This window comes from Geotrypetes seraphini, chromosome 16 (genome assembly GCF_902459505.1).
Source record: "Geotrypetes seraphini chromosome 16, aGeoSer1.1, whole genome shotgun sequence".
Taxonomy (NCBI): domain Eukaryota; kingdom Metazoa; phylum Chordata; class Amphibia; order Gymnophiona; family Dermophiidae; genus Geotrypetes; species Geotrypetes seraphini.
In genome coordinates this window covers 36268814-36283233 of record NC_047099.1, presented here as the reverse complement: position 1 = coordinate 36283233, position 14420 = coordinate 36268814, and the positions used below count along the sequence as shown (strand labels likewise).

The 14420-nt window shown below is 46.6% G+C and overlaps 2 protein-coding genes across 5 annotated transcripts in view; both read left to right on the top strand.

Annotated features, from left to right (window-relative positions):
• Nucleotides 1-229: 229 nt before the first annotated feature.
• On the top strand, nt 230-4732 carry PMVK (phosphomevalonate kinase). Of its 2 annotated transcripts, XM_033923655.1 has the most exons (5): nt 230-526; nt 1637-1700; nt 1792-1944; nt 3270-3399; nt 3696-4732. In XM_033923655.1, the coding sequence occupies exons 1-5, from the start codon at nt 444-446 to the stop codon at nt 3830-3832; spliced, it is 567 nt and encodes a 188-aa protein (XP_033779546.1). In that variant the 5' UTR covers nt 230-443; the 3' UTR covers nt 3833-4732. The 2 variants fall into 2 exon arrangements, with proteins under 2 accessions (XP_033779546.1, XP_033779547.1); XM_033923656.1 differs by lacking the exon at nt 1637-1700.
• A 6026-nt stretch (nt 4733-10758) lies between these two features.
• PIP5K1A (phosphatidylinositol-4-phosphate 5-kinase type 1 alpha) overlaps nt 10759-14420 on the top strand; it is a 37429-nt gene continuing 33767 nt past the window's right edge. The window contains exon 1 of one of the 3 annotated variants that reach the window (XM_033923649.1): nt 10759-11030. In XM_033923649.1, coding sequence (XP_033779540.1) covers nt 10994-11030 — 37 coding nt within the window. In that variant the 5' untranslated portion in view covers nt 10759-10993. Of the gene's footprint in view, nt 11031-11263; nt 11307-14420 lie in introns of those variants that run through there. The other 2 variants (XM_033923654.1, XM_033923653.1) reach the window with 2 other exon arrangements.

Below are 14420 nucleotides of genomic sequence, written 5' to 3'. Positions count from 1 at the left end.
CACACGTCACTCAAGTCAAAATTTCCAATCATATGCAATAGCTGCTGTTAATAGATAAAGAAAGCGATCAGAACAAAAGCTATAAAATGACAACATTAGAGTGAGGCTTGGAACGCACTGGGCAGAAGCTATTGGAACAGCAGAATGAGGCCTGGATTGCACAGAGGGGCGGCCGGAGCATCAGACCGAGTCTTGGAACGCTCAATGGTTGACTAGTGACTACCGCCCGATAAAAAAAACCCCAACAAAACGCACAGACTGCGAGAAAATGGCCCAGAAGCCCGCAACCTGCTACCGCAAAACACTCCCTGCAGCCGTAGCCCAACTGGACGGGAACTCCGCCCCGTGAGAACCCCTGGACTGACGGTGACCGGACGAGTGGGCGGGGCCGCCCCCGGGGGGGGGAGGAGTCAGAGCGCCCCGGTCTCGGCTCTGGTGCTGCCATGGCTCCCCCCCGCCTCATTCTGCTCTTCAGCGGCAAAAGGAAGTCCGGCAAGGATTTTGTGACAGAGTCAATCCGGGACAGGTACTGGGGAAGGGGGAGAGGAGGGAGGGAGGGAGGGAGGAATGGAGGACACAGCCAGGGCTCGGGATGAGCAAAGGAGCAAATACTGGGATGGGGATAAGATCAGGTACTGGGAGAGATAATGGGATGGGATGGGAGGATCAAGTACTGGGAGAAATAATGGGATGGGATGGGATGGGAGGATCAAGTGTTGGGATGGAATGGGAGGATCAAGTACTGGGAGAGATAATGGGATGGGAGGATCAAGTGTTGGGATGGAATGGGAGGATCAAGTACTGGGAGAGATAATGGGCTGGGATGGGGATAAGATCAGGTACTGGGAGAGATACTGGGATGGGATGGGAGGATCAAGTGTTGGGATGGAATGGGAGGATCAAGTACTGGGAGAGATAATGGGCTGGGATGGGGATAAGATCAGGTACTGGGAGAGATACTGGGATGGGATGGGAGGATCAAGTGTTGGGATGGAATGGGAGGATCAAGTACTGGGAGAGATAATGGGCTGGGATGGGGATAAGATCAGGTACTGGGAGAGATACTGGGATGGGATGGGAGGATCAAGTGTTGGGATGGAATGGGAGGATCAAGTACTGGGAGAGATAATGGGATGGGATGGGATGGGAGGATCAAGTGTTGGGATGGAATGGGAGGATCAAGTACTGGGAGAGATAATGGGCTGGGATGGGGATAAGATCAGGTACTGGGAGAGATACTGGGATGGGATGGGAGGATCAAGTGTTGGGATGGAATGGGAGGATCAAGTACTGGGAGAGATATTGGGCTGGGATGGGGATAAGATCAGGTACTGGGAGAGATACTGGGATGGAATAGGAGGATCAAGTACTGGGAGAGATGATGGGATGGGATGGGATGGGGGATAAGATCAGGTACTGGGATGGGAAGTATGACGGGATATGAATAAGGCTATTATTATTTGTTTCACTCTGTGGGTTAGTTTGAGGATATTCTTCCTTGAGCGATGCCCCTCTTTCCTGGCTGAGGGGCTTCCAGGTCTGTTCCTTCAGATGACACTGATCCAGCTTTGATTTGTATAATGAACAGTTTTCATAGAAAGAAGTATGAAAGATCTAATTTGCTGTTGTGCCACAGGTTGGGGTGTGTCAATTGTGCCATTCTGCGTCTCTCTGGACCCCTGAAAGAGCAGTTTGCTAAGGTATATCCCACGTCTGTATCTGTTCTTGCCTGAGAGACCTTCTCCTCTTTGAAAAGAAAGGGCTGAAAAGTGTTTTGTTTTGTATTTGCAGGAGAATGGTTTGGATTTCCAGCGCTTGTTGGATGCCAGTGACTATAAAGAGATTTACCGAACTAAGATGATCCAGTGGGGGGAGCAGAAACGAAACGCAGATCCAGGATTTTTCTGCAAGCTTATTGTAGAGGGAGTCGTGCAGCCAGTCTGGGTAAGAGAGAGGAGGAAACATTTTGTGCACAGAAACTGGATTTTTCTGCCAATTGTTTCTCATCCTTTTTATGTCCTCTTCCATGGGACGTGTGCCTGGGTGTGATGCAAGATCCCTACTTACTGGATAGTCTCCGAGGCTCAGTCCGTCATCCCTGATTCATACTAGCTTCCCCCAGTACGTCTTTTCTGCATTCTGCATTCTGCATTCAGCTAGCTGGAAGAGTATTGTAATGGTTAGTGCAGCGGCCTGAGAACTAGTGAAATCGGGTTCAATTTATTTATCCATTTCCTGCACTCCCAGAAAGCTCAGGGCGGGTAACAGTAGAACAAACACAGTTTTAGAGAGCGGGGTATCAGAAGAACCGGTGGAGATACAGAAAACAGAGGGAACCTACATACAATATGAAAAGCTAACAAATTATCATCAAGGAGAAATGTACAGATTCTGTAGGCAGTGGATCTAAGTACAAGGTGAGGCTAACATGTTATCATGTACAAAGGGGAACCATGTGGGACAAAGGGCATGCATAGTTTGGGGGGGGGGGTACTTGGGTAACAGAGCAAAGCAGGGCATGGGCTGAAAAGCATATTGGAGGCATATAGAGGGGAAGTCAGGCAGTAGAGTAAATCTTGTTCACATAGCTTAAGGACTGCAGCTCCTTGTGACTGAGCAACTCACTTAAACCTCCACTGCCTCAGCTACAAAATGAATTCCTGTATATATGGTGATATGTAAACTGCTTTATTTGTAACCACAGAAAGGCGGTACTGTATATCAAATCCCTTTCCCTGATTAAGATGAGCCATGGGACCAGTAGCTGGTATGGAAGGTGGACTGTATAGGCTGCATGGATTTTATTTACCACCATTTGCTATGTTCATGACGGGTTTAACAGGTTCAGGGTCTGTTAACTTGCTTTACAGAAATATCTACTGCTCTTCTCCATGTGAAGGAGAGATACAGTTCTATTTTAGCTAGAGATACTACCTGAAAAGACCGGGGCTTAGACCAGACCAGTAACATGACTGATGAAGCAAAGCAGATTATACAGCCAGGGAAAGCACGGAAAACAATAATAAGCTACTCCAGCTGGACTAGAGAATTATCTTTGGTCTCTTGTGAATCAGTTAGAAAAGGCCAGCCAGCCTCTTCCCTTGGCTTCCTCGCGCTCTTGCCAGTTTCTTGCGGCTGATTCATGTTTGAGCGTATTTGGGGGGGCCTAGTTGGAGATTTAGAGTGAACTTGGGCACCGCATTTTCCTGTCTGCTCTCACAGGCCAGGAGTAATTCATATGACACTTCCCCTCTCACCTTCTGCTGCAGGTTGTGAGTGACACTCGGAGAAGGTCAGACGTGAAGTGGTTCCAGGATGCCTATGGTGATGTAGCTCAGACCGTTCGTGTTGTGGCTTCAGAAGAGACCAGGAAACACAGGGGATGGGTGTTCACAGCAGGTCAGTGATCCTGCAACTAGAAGCCAGACCCTATACAGTGTTATTTAAGACAGAAGACAGCCATTTCTCCAGAAAGAAAGTGAAGACAGCTCTGCTTAGTGGTGTGAGAGAATATCCACTGGCTGAAGATCCTGAACTCTCATAATTTCATCCCCAAAAATGGCTGTACAGACCTCAGTAAAATTGATTGATCTGCCCATGTACAGTGTTATCACAGGAGGTGATGCTGATTGACTGGTGGATAGGAAGTGATCACCTTACAATTCTCTCTCTTCTTTTGGTGTTTCCCTTGGCAGGAGTGGATGATGTGGAGTCTGAGTGTGGATTGGATCAGGGAGTGAAGTTTGATTGGACCATTATCAATGACGGAGACCAGCAATCTTTGGAGGACCAACTGAACAAACTGCTGACCTTCATTTATAGCAGACTTTAACTGGAACCAAAACCTTGTGACAGTGCTGCGAAGGAATGTAAGCAGGTTTCATCCAGAGTTGCAAATCCATGGCAGTGATGTTGCAGGAGGGACAGCGCTTTCTAAAAGCAGGAGCACGATAGCAAACGGAGATGTACTTGCAGATGGTGGATCTTGTCCCAAGGTTGTGCAGGTGTTCTGAAATTAACATTTTAAAAACTTTGGCATCTGTTACAATACAATACCTCCCAGTGTGAAATGTGTATCATGAGTCCACCTGCCTATACACTGGAACTGTGGGGTAGTGGAGAGATTTTATTGTTGGTTCTCACTGTAATCAAATAAGAAAAATCTAATCTAATTGGGGCTTCTTAATTGCCCTTTTCAAGTTCAGGTTCAAGGCGATGTACAGGTTAAGAAGCCCTTGTAGCAACATGGGGAGATTTCAAAGTATATAGATGGGAAATACAGTATATTACTAGGGAGGGTTACATGAAAGAGGCTAATGAAGGGGTATTTATGTATACAGTATATAAAGGGAGAAACAAAATATTACAAGGTTACATTGTCGTGGGAAAGAAAACACTTCACCCCAGCCCAATGTGTGGCGGCAGCCAAAAAAGCAAACAGGATGCTGGGAATTATTAAAAAAGGGATGGTTAATAAGACTAAGAATGTCATAATGCCCCTGTATCGCTCCATGGTGGGACCTCATCTGGAGTATTGCGTTCAATTCTGGTCTTATCTCAAGAAAAATGTAGTGGTGCTTGAAGGGACACACATATATCTTATAAGTTAGAAAAGGTTCAAAGAAGAGCGACCAAGATGGTCAATGGGATGGAACTCCTCTTGTATGACGGTTGAGGGGAGATAGGATTGAAGTCTACAAAATCCTGAACGGAGTGGAACGGGTACAAGTGGATCGACTTTTCACTCTGTCAAAAATTACAAAGGCTAGGGGACACTCGATGAAGTTACAGGGAAATACTCTTAAGACCAATAGGAGGAAAATTTTTTCACTCAGAGAATAGTTAAGCTCTGGAAAGCGTTGCCAGAGGATGTGGTAAGAGTGGATAGCGCAGCTGGTTTTAAGAAAGGTTTGGACAAGTTCCTGGAGGAAAAGTCCATAGTCTGTTATTGAGAAAGACATGGGGGAAAGCCACTGCTTGCCCTGGATCGCGGTAGCATGGAATGTTGCAACTTCTTGGGTTTTGGCTAGGTACTAGGGACCTGGATTAGCCACCGTGAGAATGGGCTACTGGGCTTGATGGACCATTGGTCTGACCTAGTAAAGCTGTTCTTATGTAAGAAAACACCTCACCCCCATCCCTTTTGTTGCTGGTAATGTCGGTCCTTTTCTTTTGTGGAATTGGACTGGATCGCAGTAGCCAGAGCAGTTGTCTAAGAAAAGGGCTGCTTTTCTGCCATTGTCCTACAATTCGGGGTTAATGTGTTGAGAGCTTGACTTGGGATACAAAGTGCCCAGGATTGATTTTTTTTTTTCTGTGCCCCTCCCCCCCACTACTCCGTGGATGTGTATTTTTCAGGACCAGAGAACTACAGTGATCGTATGGGCAGACTAATGAAGACAACATTTTAAAATAGTCTTTTGACCAACATCTATTAGTTACACCCTCACTTAAAATTATTAATACACGGCGGCGCTTTATCTTCTCTGTTACAGCTCCTCAAACTTGGAATTCCCTCCCTATTTATCTCAGAGAAGAAAAGAACGTAGATAAATTTAAAAGTAAACTTAAGAGCTTTCTTTTCAAAGACGCTTATGATATTTAGGAGTTCCAGCCTATTTTTGCTTATTTTCATAAGGCTACTTCTTTTATTTCCCTCCTATTGTTTTTTACCTTAATCGTCCTTCTTTCTATCATTATTATATTTCATTACCCTGCCTTTCCCTTTGTTTTCCTTTTCTGCTAGAAACTGCTTATTCGGTTAGTCGTTAATTTAATATGTTATGTTCAGTGTCCATCTGTCTTTTATAACCCCTGTATTATCTGTAAATTGAATGATTTGTTCATCGCTTAGATATTTGAGTAAGCGTTTAATTAAATACTTAATAATAATGATAAACTTGAAACTTGTCTAGAAATGTAAGATGGTTGAAGTTAAGAAGATCAAATACTTTGACAACAACAAGAAAAAACTTAAGAAAGATCTGCGTTTCCTATCTACAAACAAAGGAGAGCATCACCCTGGTGAAATAGGATGTGATCCTCTAGCTTCCACCAAAAACACTTTGCCGTCCTCGTACAATCCATTATCCTCTCCAGATTGGATTATTGCAATTCCATTTACCTAAGCTTAACAAAGAAAAGCCTCCACAGACTCCAACTAATCCAGAACACCGCGGCCAAACTTATCTTCTCAAAAAGTAAATTTGACCATGTTACACCGCTCCTATCCAAACTCCACTGGCTTCCCGTTATTTCCAGGGTCTACTTTAAATGTGCCTGCCTAACCTTCAAGATCCTCCATGGTATCCTTCCTCCTTTTATCCCTCTATCCTGGAATTCCTCAAATCCAACCTCCACTAGATCCACTCAAAAATTAAAACTATCCTACCCCTCCTTAAAAGGCATCTCCCTTGTTGGTAAACTTGGCTCTTCCCTCCCTTTCAGAATCACTCAGCTCTGGAACAGTCTCCCTTCCCCTCTCCGCAATTTGAGCCCCCTTCTACCATTCCGTAAGCATCTGAAGACCTGGCTCTTCTCCAGAACGTAACCCCGTCCCGCTCCTGGCACTCTCACACCAACCTCTCTTCTCTCATACTTATATAATTCCACTGGAGTTCCGTTCCTTCCCTAACCATGTAAACCGTGTCGAGCTCCATCTGCGGAGATGATGCGGTATATAAACCCAAGATTTAGATTAGATTAGATTAGATTAGCCACGACCTGCCCACCAGTGGATGCAGTATCCTCTTGCACTGAGGATGTGTCTCCGGGGATTTCTACCCAGGAGGGAAGGGTTAAGACGGCTATTGTAGTGGAAGATTTGATCATTAGAAACGTAGATAGCTGGGTAGCTGGTGGATAGGAGGATTGCTTGGTTACTTCCTGTCTGGTGCAAAGGAGGTAACCATGGTTTTGTTTATGGCTTAATTTTATTAAATATACCACCCTTCCTTTACAAAATTACAATTAAAATAGAAAGAAACTCCATATTCTTAAAAAAAAAAACCCCAAGGGATAGTAGCACAGAATGAAAAAAAGAGAATATACACATATATATATATACTAGTCTTTAAGCCCGTTACATTAACAGGTGCTAGAATAGATGTGTCTGTCTGTTTGTGTTTCTTTATCTCTCTCTCCTTGGCCGCTGTCTGTGACCTTCTGTCTTCCCCCCCCTCGAGCAAAGCTGTCTGCCCCCCAGCACACACCTCCCCCCAAAGAAGCCCCCTTTCCCTCTCCCTAACTGTCTCTCCATGGCCCTCTTCTGTCTTCCCCCCCAGAGCAAAGCTGTCTGTCCCCAGCACACCTCCCCCACAAAGCATCCCCCCTTTCCCTCTCCCTATCTCTCCACGGCCCCTTCTGTCTCCCCCCAGCACACCCCTTCCCCCAAAGCAGCCCCCTTTCCCTCTCCCTGTCTCTCCATGGCCCCTTCTGTCTTCCCCCCCAGAGCAAAGCTGTCTGTCCCCAGCACACCTCCCCCACAAAGCAGCCCCCTTTCCCTCTCCCTATCTCTCCACGGCCCCTTCTGTCTCCCCCCAGCACACCCCTCCCCCCAAAGCAGCCCCCTTTCCCTCTCCCCCTGGCCCCCTGTATTGATCCCCTTCTTACCCTCCCTCCATCCCAGCGTCTTCTGGCCTGCTCTTCTTCAAAGCAGCCTGCGATCGTGGTGGCCAGCTTTAGCAAACCTCGCAGGCCGCTCTCCAACTCGGTAGCATGTTCCCTCTGACGCGAGCGATCCCGTATGTCAGAGGGAACGTGCTACTGAGGTTGGAGAGCGGCCTGCGAGGTTCTTTAAAGCCGGCCACGATCGCAGGCTGCTCTGAAGAGGAGGATCAATGGCGGCAGCGGTGAGCGAGGGTGAGAGGAGGGGAGTGGCCAGAATGTTCCCTGCCGCCGGGTTCTAAAATGGAACAAGGCCACGGATCACACACCACAGCAGCAGGGATCACGCTGTTTTAACAGCGCATGCGCCAGTAAGCTTTTATTATATAGGATACATACAGACCTTACGCGTTACCTAGATAAGATTTTAGACAGTGCTGGAGAGGAGCCTGCTATCTTGGTACATGTGGATACCAATGACATATGAAAAAGTGGGAGGGAGCTTTGAAAACCAAGTTTAGGCCCTTAGATAGGAAGCTGAAATCCAGAATCTCCAGGGTAACATTTTCAGAAGTGCTCTTATTTCCTATGCAGGACTCGAGACAGACTGAGTGCTAAAGTCTCAATTCAGGGAGGAGGGATTTAGATTTTTCAGCAACTGGTTGATACATTCTGGGGACGGGGAAGCCTTTTCTGCAAAGATGGGCTCCACCTTAACAAGGGTGAATCCAGGCTGCTGGCATCGACATTTGAAAAGGAGATAGAGCAGCTTTTAAACTGGGGGAAGGCAGACATGGTATCTTTAAAAGATATCACCACATTAGGGAAGATGGGACACCCGATAGGGAAGTTGCACGAGAGACCATGGTGGACCAGGTGTCATTAAATGCAGAGCAAGCTGATTTTAAAGATTGCAAATTATCCATGTCAACTGCTGAGCAAGTTGTAAACAGAAATAACAAACATTGTTTGAAATGTCTGTATGCAAAATGCCAGAAACCTAAGAAACAAGATGGGAGAGTTAGACTATATTGTACTAAATGAAAAGATAGATATAATAGGCTGTGTGATGCAAGGTTCCACGTTAGAAGTCCCAGTATGGCAACTCTTATGTTCTTATACTGCTTTTTCACTTTCTGATCACTCATCTGTCTCCTCTTTCTCACTGTTACTGCTCCTGTCTTTTCCCTGAGACTCCACTGGAATGCTTTTATGTTCAATTAGGTCATCTGACCTAAGAAAGAAGGTTTAAGCCTTTGAAAGCTAATAAAAAATGTATTATGCTAGGCCCATAAAAGTCTCATTTTTCTTTTTTTCAATGTTATATTAATTAACTTTGGTGGAGGATGGGCAGGGGAGGGCTTCAATGGCTGGGAGGGTGTAGATGGGCTAGAGTAAGTCTTAACAGAGATTTCGGCAGTTGGAACCCAAGCATAATACCGGGTAAAGCTTTGGATTCTTGCCCAGAAATAGCTAAGAAGAAAAAAAAAAAATTTAAATTGAATCAGGTTGGGCAGACTGGATGGACCATTCGGGTCTTCATCTACTATGTTACTATGTTACTATGTAAACTAACCACACTGTGCACCTTGCAATGCAATCGGCACCTGAGGAAAATTGGATTGCTGTTTCTATACAAAAAAAATCTGTTGTTCAGCTTTCATCAGCCGAATCAGAAGATAAACAGAAGGGCAGTGGTTCTTAAACCTACCTGGGTGGGCCTCAGCCAGTGGAATCTTTGTGATAGCCACTACCAGTACTTAGCATTTCTATAGCATTACTACAGAGATGCCAAGTTACTCATTTCCAGGCTGTTCCTGGTTTTGAATTTACATCCCAAAGTAGTGTGGGATTTGCAGTGCTAGATCCTATCCACTGAAAAGTGTAGTTACTTACCTGTAACGTAGGTTCTCCGTGGACAGCAGGATAGTCAGCCACATATGGGTCTTTAGTTTCCGCAAATTGGGAGCTGTTGGGACAACACCCATATGTGGCTGACTCATCCTGCTTGTCCTAGGAGAATTGATGGTGCAGAGCCTATAATGCACTGTGATAATCCAGGGGTGTCCCAAAATCTCCAGCCTTGAATTGGGTATCTTGGTGTCTCTGCTATTAGATACACTTCTCCCTCCGGATTCATGGGAGATAGGGGCAGGTTTTCAGGATATCCACCATGAATATGTATGAGATGGATTTGCATGCACTGCCTCCTTGAGATGCATATGTATCTCATGCATATTTATTGTGGATATCCTGAAAACCTGACCTGGCTCCGGCTCTCGAGGATGGAATTGCCAACCCTGTGACCCCAGCCAGTTTCAGGATCTCTACACCAGTGGTTCCCAACCCTGTCCTGGAGGACCATCAGGCCAATGAGGTTTTCAGGCTAGGCCTAATGAATATGCATGGAGCAGATTTGCATGCTTGCCACTTCCATTATATGCAAATCTCTCTCATGCATATTCATTAGGGCTAGCCTGACAACCCGATTGGCCTGAAGGTCCTCCAGGACAGTGTTGGGAACACTGCTCTACACTACATTTTTTGATTGCATTGCAAATCCATTTCATGCATTTGCCTTGTGTAATGACAAAAGAGACAGAAGAACTTTCTTCCCTTTGCAGTGGTTCTCAACCCTGTCCTGGAGGAACACCAGGCCAATTGGGTTTTCAGGCTAGCCCTAATGAATATGCATGAAGCAAATTTGCATGCCTATCACTTCCATCATATGCAAATCTCTCTCATGCATATTCATTAGGGCTAGCCTGAAAACCCGATTGGCCTAGTGTTCCTCCAGGACAGGGTTGGGAACCACTGCCTTAAAGGACAAACAAGCCAGGCTGCGTCAGGGACTCGCGGAAGGGCAATGAGGACCGGATTCCAGTCGGGTTTTCAGGATTTCCCGCAATGAATATGCATGAGATGTATTTGCATGTAACGCCTCTCATTGTATGCAAATAGATCTCATGCATATTCATAAGGGAAATCCTAACATTCCCCCCCCCAAAGTTTCCCGGAACCACATTTTGCACCCAGCGACCATCAGGACGCAGGTTTGGAAAACCACCAGCAGAGGTTGCACGCGCAGAGCGAAGGAAGACCCGGATGTGCGCCGCCCTGTCTCCCCCAACGCCGCTCGACGTGTCTCGCCCGCGTGACCGTGACGCGGGTCGGCCCAGGGAAGGGGCGGAGCGTGCGCGCCGCGCCCCTGTCACGTGGCCGGCGTGCTGTCGTCACTCCGGGCCGCGCAAGCGTGACCGGGTTCCGGCGCTCGGCGCGTTGCGTCCGCTTCGGGGCTGCGGCTGGGCTGTTGTTGTTGGGGAGAGTGGCCGCGGTCCGTTTCCTTCCCTCGCCGGGGCCCCCCCACGCCCGCCCCCCCCCCGGAGGAATGGCGTCCGCAGCGGAGCCGAGCGGCAGCGACCTCGGTAAGAGACGGAGGGGCCGGGTCGGGTCATGTCGCCCCTCCCCCCCCCCGCCTGTGAAAATTCGTCCCTTGAATTTCGGGGTGGGAGAGGAGGGGGGTGATAGTCCCCCCCCGGGCGAAACAACCCCCTCCATTGTATGATAACTCTACTACTATGTGTCACTCCTGTAGCATAATTTAGAAGACGGTCCCTGCTCTGAAGAGCTTACCATCTAATTTGGATGGACATATAGGGGTTGGGGAGTTTCTAGCAGAAGGAATGATACCATGGGTAAAGGTATGTGATGGGGCCTCCATTGTATGATAACTCCACTACTATGTATCACTCCTGTAGCATAATTTAGAAGACGGTCCCTGCTCTGAAGAGCTTACCATCTAATTTGGATGGACATATAGGGGTTGGGGAGTTTCTAGCAGAAGGAATGATACCATGGGTAAAGGTATGTGATGGGGCCTCCATTGTATGATAACTCTACTACTATGTGTCACTCCTGTAGCATAATTTAGAAGACGGTCCCTGCTCTGAAGAGCTTACCATCTAATTTGGATAGACAGACAGGACATATAGGGGTTGGGATTCTAGTAGAAGGAATCATACCAAGGGTGAGTGGGAGTTAAGAGTTGAAAAGTAGCTTAAAAAAGTGGTCTTTTAGCTTGGATTTCAATACTGCTAGAGAAGGAGCATGATGTATTGACTCTGGCAGCCTGTTCCAGGCTTTCGGTTTGGCAAAAAAGCAGGGACGGAGTATGGAGTTGCCAATGGAGGAGAAGGATACAGATAGGAGGGACTTGCCCTGATGAACTCCCTGCGGTGATTGTATCCTTCCCTAAATCTCCAGAGTGATACTCCCCCCCCTTCCCTAGGATAACCCTTTCCTAGAACCCTAATCTATGATGACTCTTCCCATATCCACTTCTCCAGGGGTAGCGGGAAGAGGTGATGTCCTCTTAAACCCCCAAAGTATGATAATTCTCTTGCATTTAAATACTTGAAAGGTATTAATATAGAACCAAATCTTTGTCAGAGAAGGGACAATGGTAAAACTAGAGGTCAGGAATTAAGGTTCCGGGGAGTAATGATAGGAAATTATTTTTCACAGAGAGCGTAGTTGATACTTGGAATGCCCTCATGAAGGAGGTGGCGGAGATGAAAATGGTGATGGAATTCAGAAAAGCATGGGATGAACACACAGGAGCTCTAATTAGAAAGCAAATGGTATAAACTGAAGACACTAGGGCCAGTACTCGGCAGACTCACATGGTCTGTGTCTCGTAATTCAGTTTAGGATGGGCTTGGGAGGGTTTCGACAGGAGCCCCAGGAATTTGGAGCATAAGGATGGTGCTGGTTGGACTTTCATGGTCTGAATCCTGCAAACAATGAGATGCTTTGGATAGGCTGGTTTGGAGTTTCAGCAGCAACAGCAGTAGTTGGGGCCTGAGGACAGTACCGGCCGACTTCTCTGGGGACAGGGGAGATATGATTCAGACGTTCCAGAGAAAGGAAAATGGTAAAACCTGTGGGCGTAATTTGAGGCTGAGGGGTGGGAGACTCAAGAGCAATGTAAGGAAATTCTTCTTTACGGAGAGGGTGGTAGTTGCCTGGAATGCACTCCCGAGAGAGGTGGTGGAGAGAAAAACGGTGACGGGGTTCAGAAAAGCGTGGGATGAACACAGAGGATCTAGAATCAGAAAAGAATAGTAAATATTGAAGAACTAAGGCCAGTACTGGGCAGACTTGCACAGTCTGTGTCTGTATATGGCCGTTTGGGGGAGGGTGGGCTGGGGAAGGCCTCAATGGCTGGGAGGGTGTAGATGGGCTGGAGTGAGCTTTGACGGAGACTTCAGTAGTTGGAACCTAAGAGCAGTACCGGGCAGAGCTTTGGATTCTTGCCCAGAAATAGCTAAGAAGAAGAACACCCCCCCCCAGGTTGGGCAGACTAGATGGACCAGTCATAGAAACATTTGGGTCTTTATCTGCCGTCATCTGCTATGTCTGTGACCCAATAATATCAAAGAGAGGATAAATATTGGGCAGACTAGATGGACCATTCGGGTCTTTATCTGCCGTCATCTACTATGTCTGTGACCCAATAGTATCAAAGAGAGGGTAAATATTGGGCAGACTAGATGGACCATTCGGGTCTTTATCTGCCGTCATCTACTATGTTACTATGTCTGTGACCCAATAGTATCAAAGAGAGAGAAAATATTGAGCAGACTGGATGGACCATTCAGGTCTTTATCTGCCGTCATCTACTATGTCTGTGACCCAATAGTATCAAAGATAGGGTAAATATTGGGCAGACTGGATGAACTATTTGGGTCTTTATCTGCCGTCATCTACTATGTCTGTGACCCAATAGTATCAAAGAGAGGATAAATATTGGGCAGACTAGATGGACCATTCGGGTCTTTATCTGCCGTCATCTACTATGTTACTGTGATAATCCTCCCCCAGTAATGTGAATCTAGGTATTCTGTCTGTGTTTGATGGCTTACTTTATTTTAACAATTTCTCATCCCAAGGGATGTTATGAGCCTTCTATCGCCAAACCTTTGTGTGTCGGAGAGGATTGTAACTCCCTTCCTGTATTCCCCCTGATGTAGGAAGTAACTGCATCCATCTTGTCCCTGGATATGTGGGTCCGTTTCTCCCACCGCTTTCTGGGAATAGCATTAATGCTTCTCCCACACAGTAACTTTTGCAGCAATTCCCAGGATTGATTCAAGTGCCTCCTATCACCTTAGAGGTGTAATAATCCTGCCCTCTTTCCTCCCAACTCTTCCTTTTTTATAAGGATTATACTGATATCCTCAGTGCCTCTTTCCTCACTCTGTATTCTCATCGGATGCAATTTTATTTTTATTCCTTTGATATGCTGACTTTCTCTAGGTAAGGCACAGCTCTCGGGGTTTTGCTAACCTCTCAAGATTCTTCTAAGGTACTGATAAATATCCTATTACACACAGAAGTGTATTAGATCCTGCCAAGTGCATGCTTGTTCCCCTTTACATCACCCTCCTCGGCAGACTGAACAATAACTGGATTGTGAGCCTCTTTTGGGTCTAGAAGGGATTGAAATTGGAGAACAGAAAGATAAAATAGACCTTCGGCTGAGAAATCAGACTGCCACTCTCCTAGAACCAGTAATGGGCACTGCACCGGGGGGGGGATGGTGGTCCTGACGCATCTCTTAAGAGCTTGAGGACTGTAATTTTGTGTGAATAAACATAGGACCTTCAGCGGTAGTCCTCCTGAAGTGAGGACCTAACCATGCGTGGATTATCTGCCTGTGGTAGACATAGACTGAGGGTGAAAACTGCCTTTAGAACAGTGGTCTCAAACTCGCGGCCCGGGGGGCCACATACGGCCCGCCAGGTACTATTTTG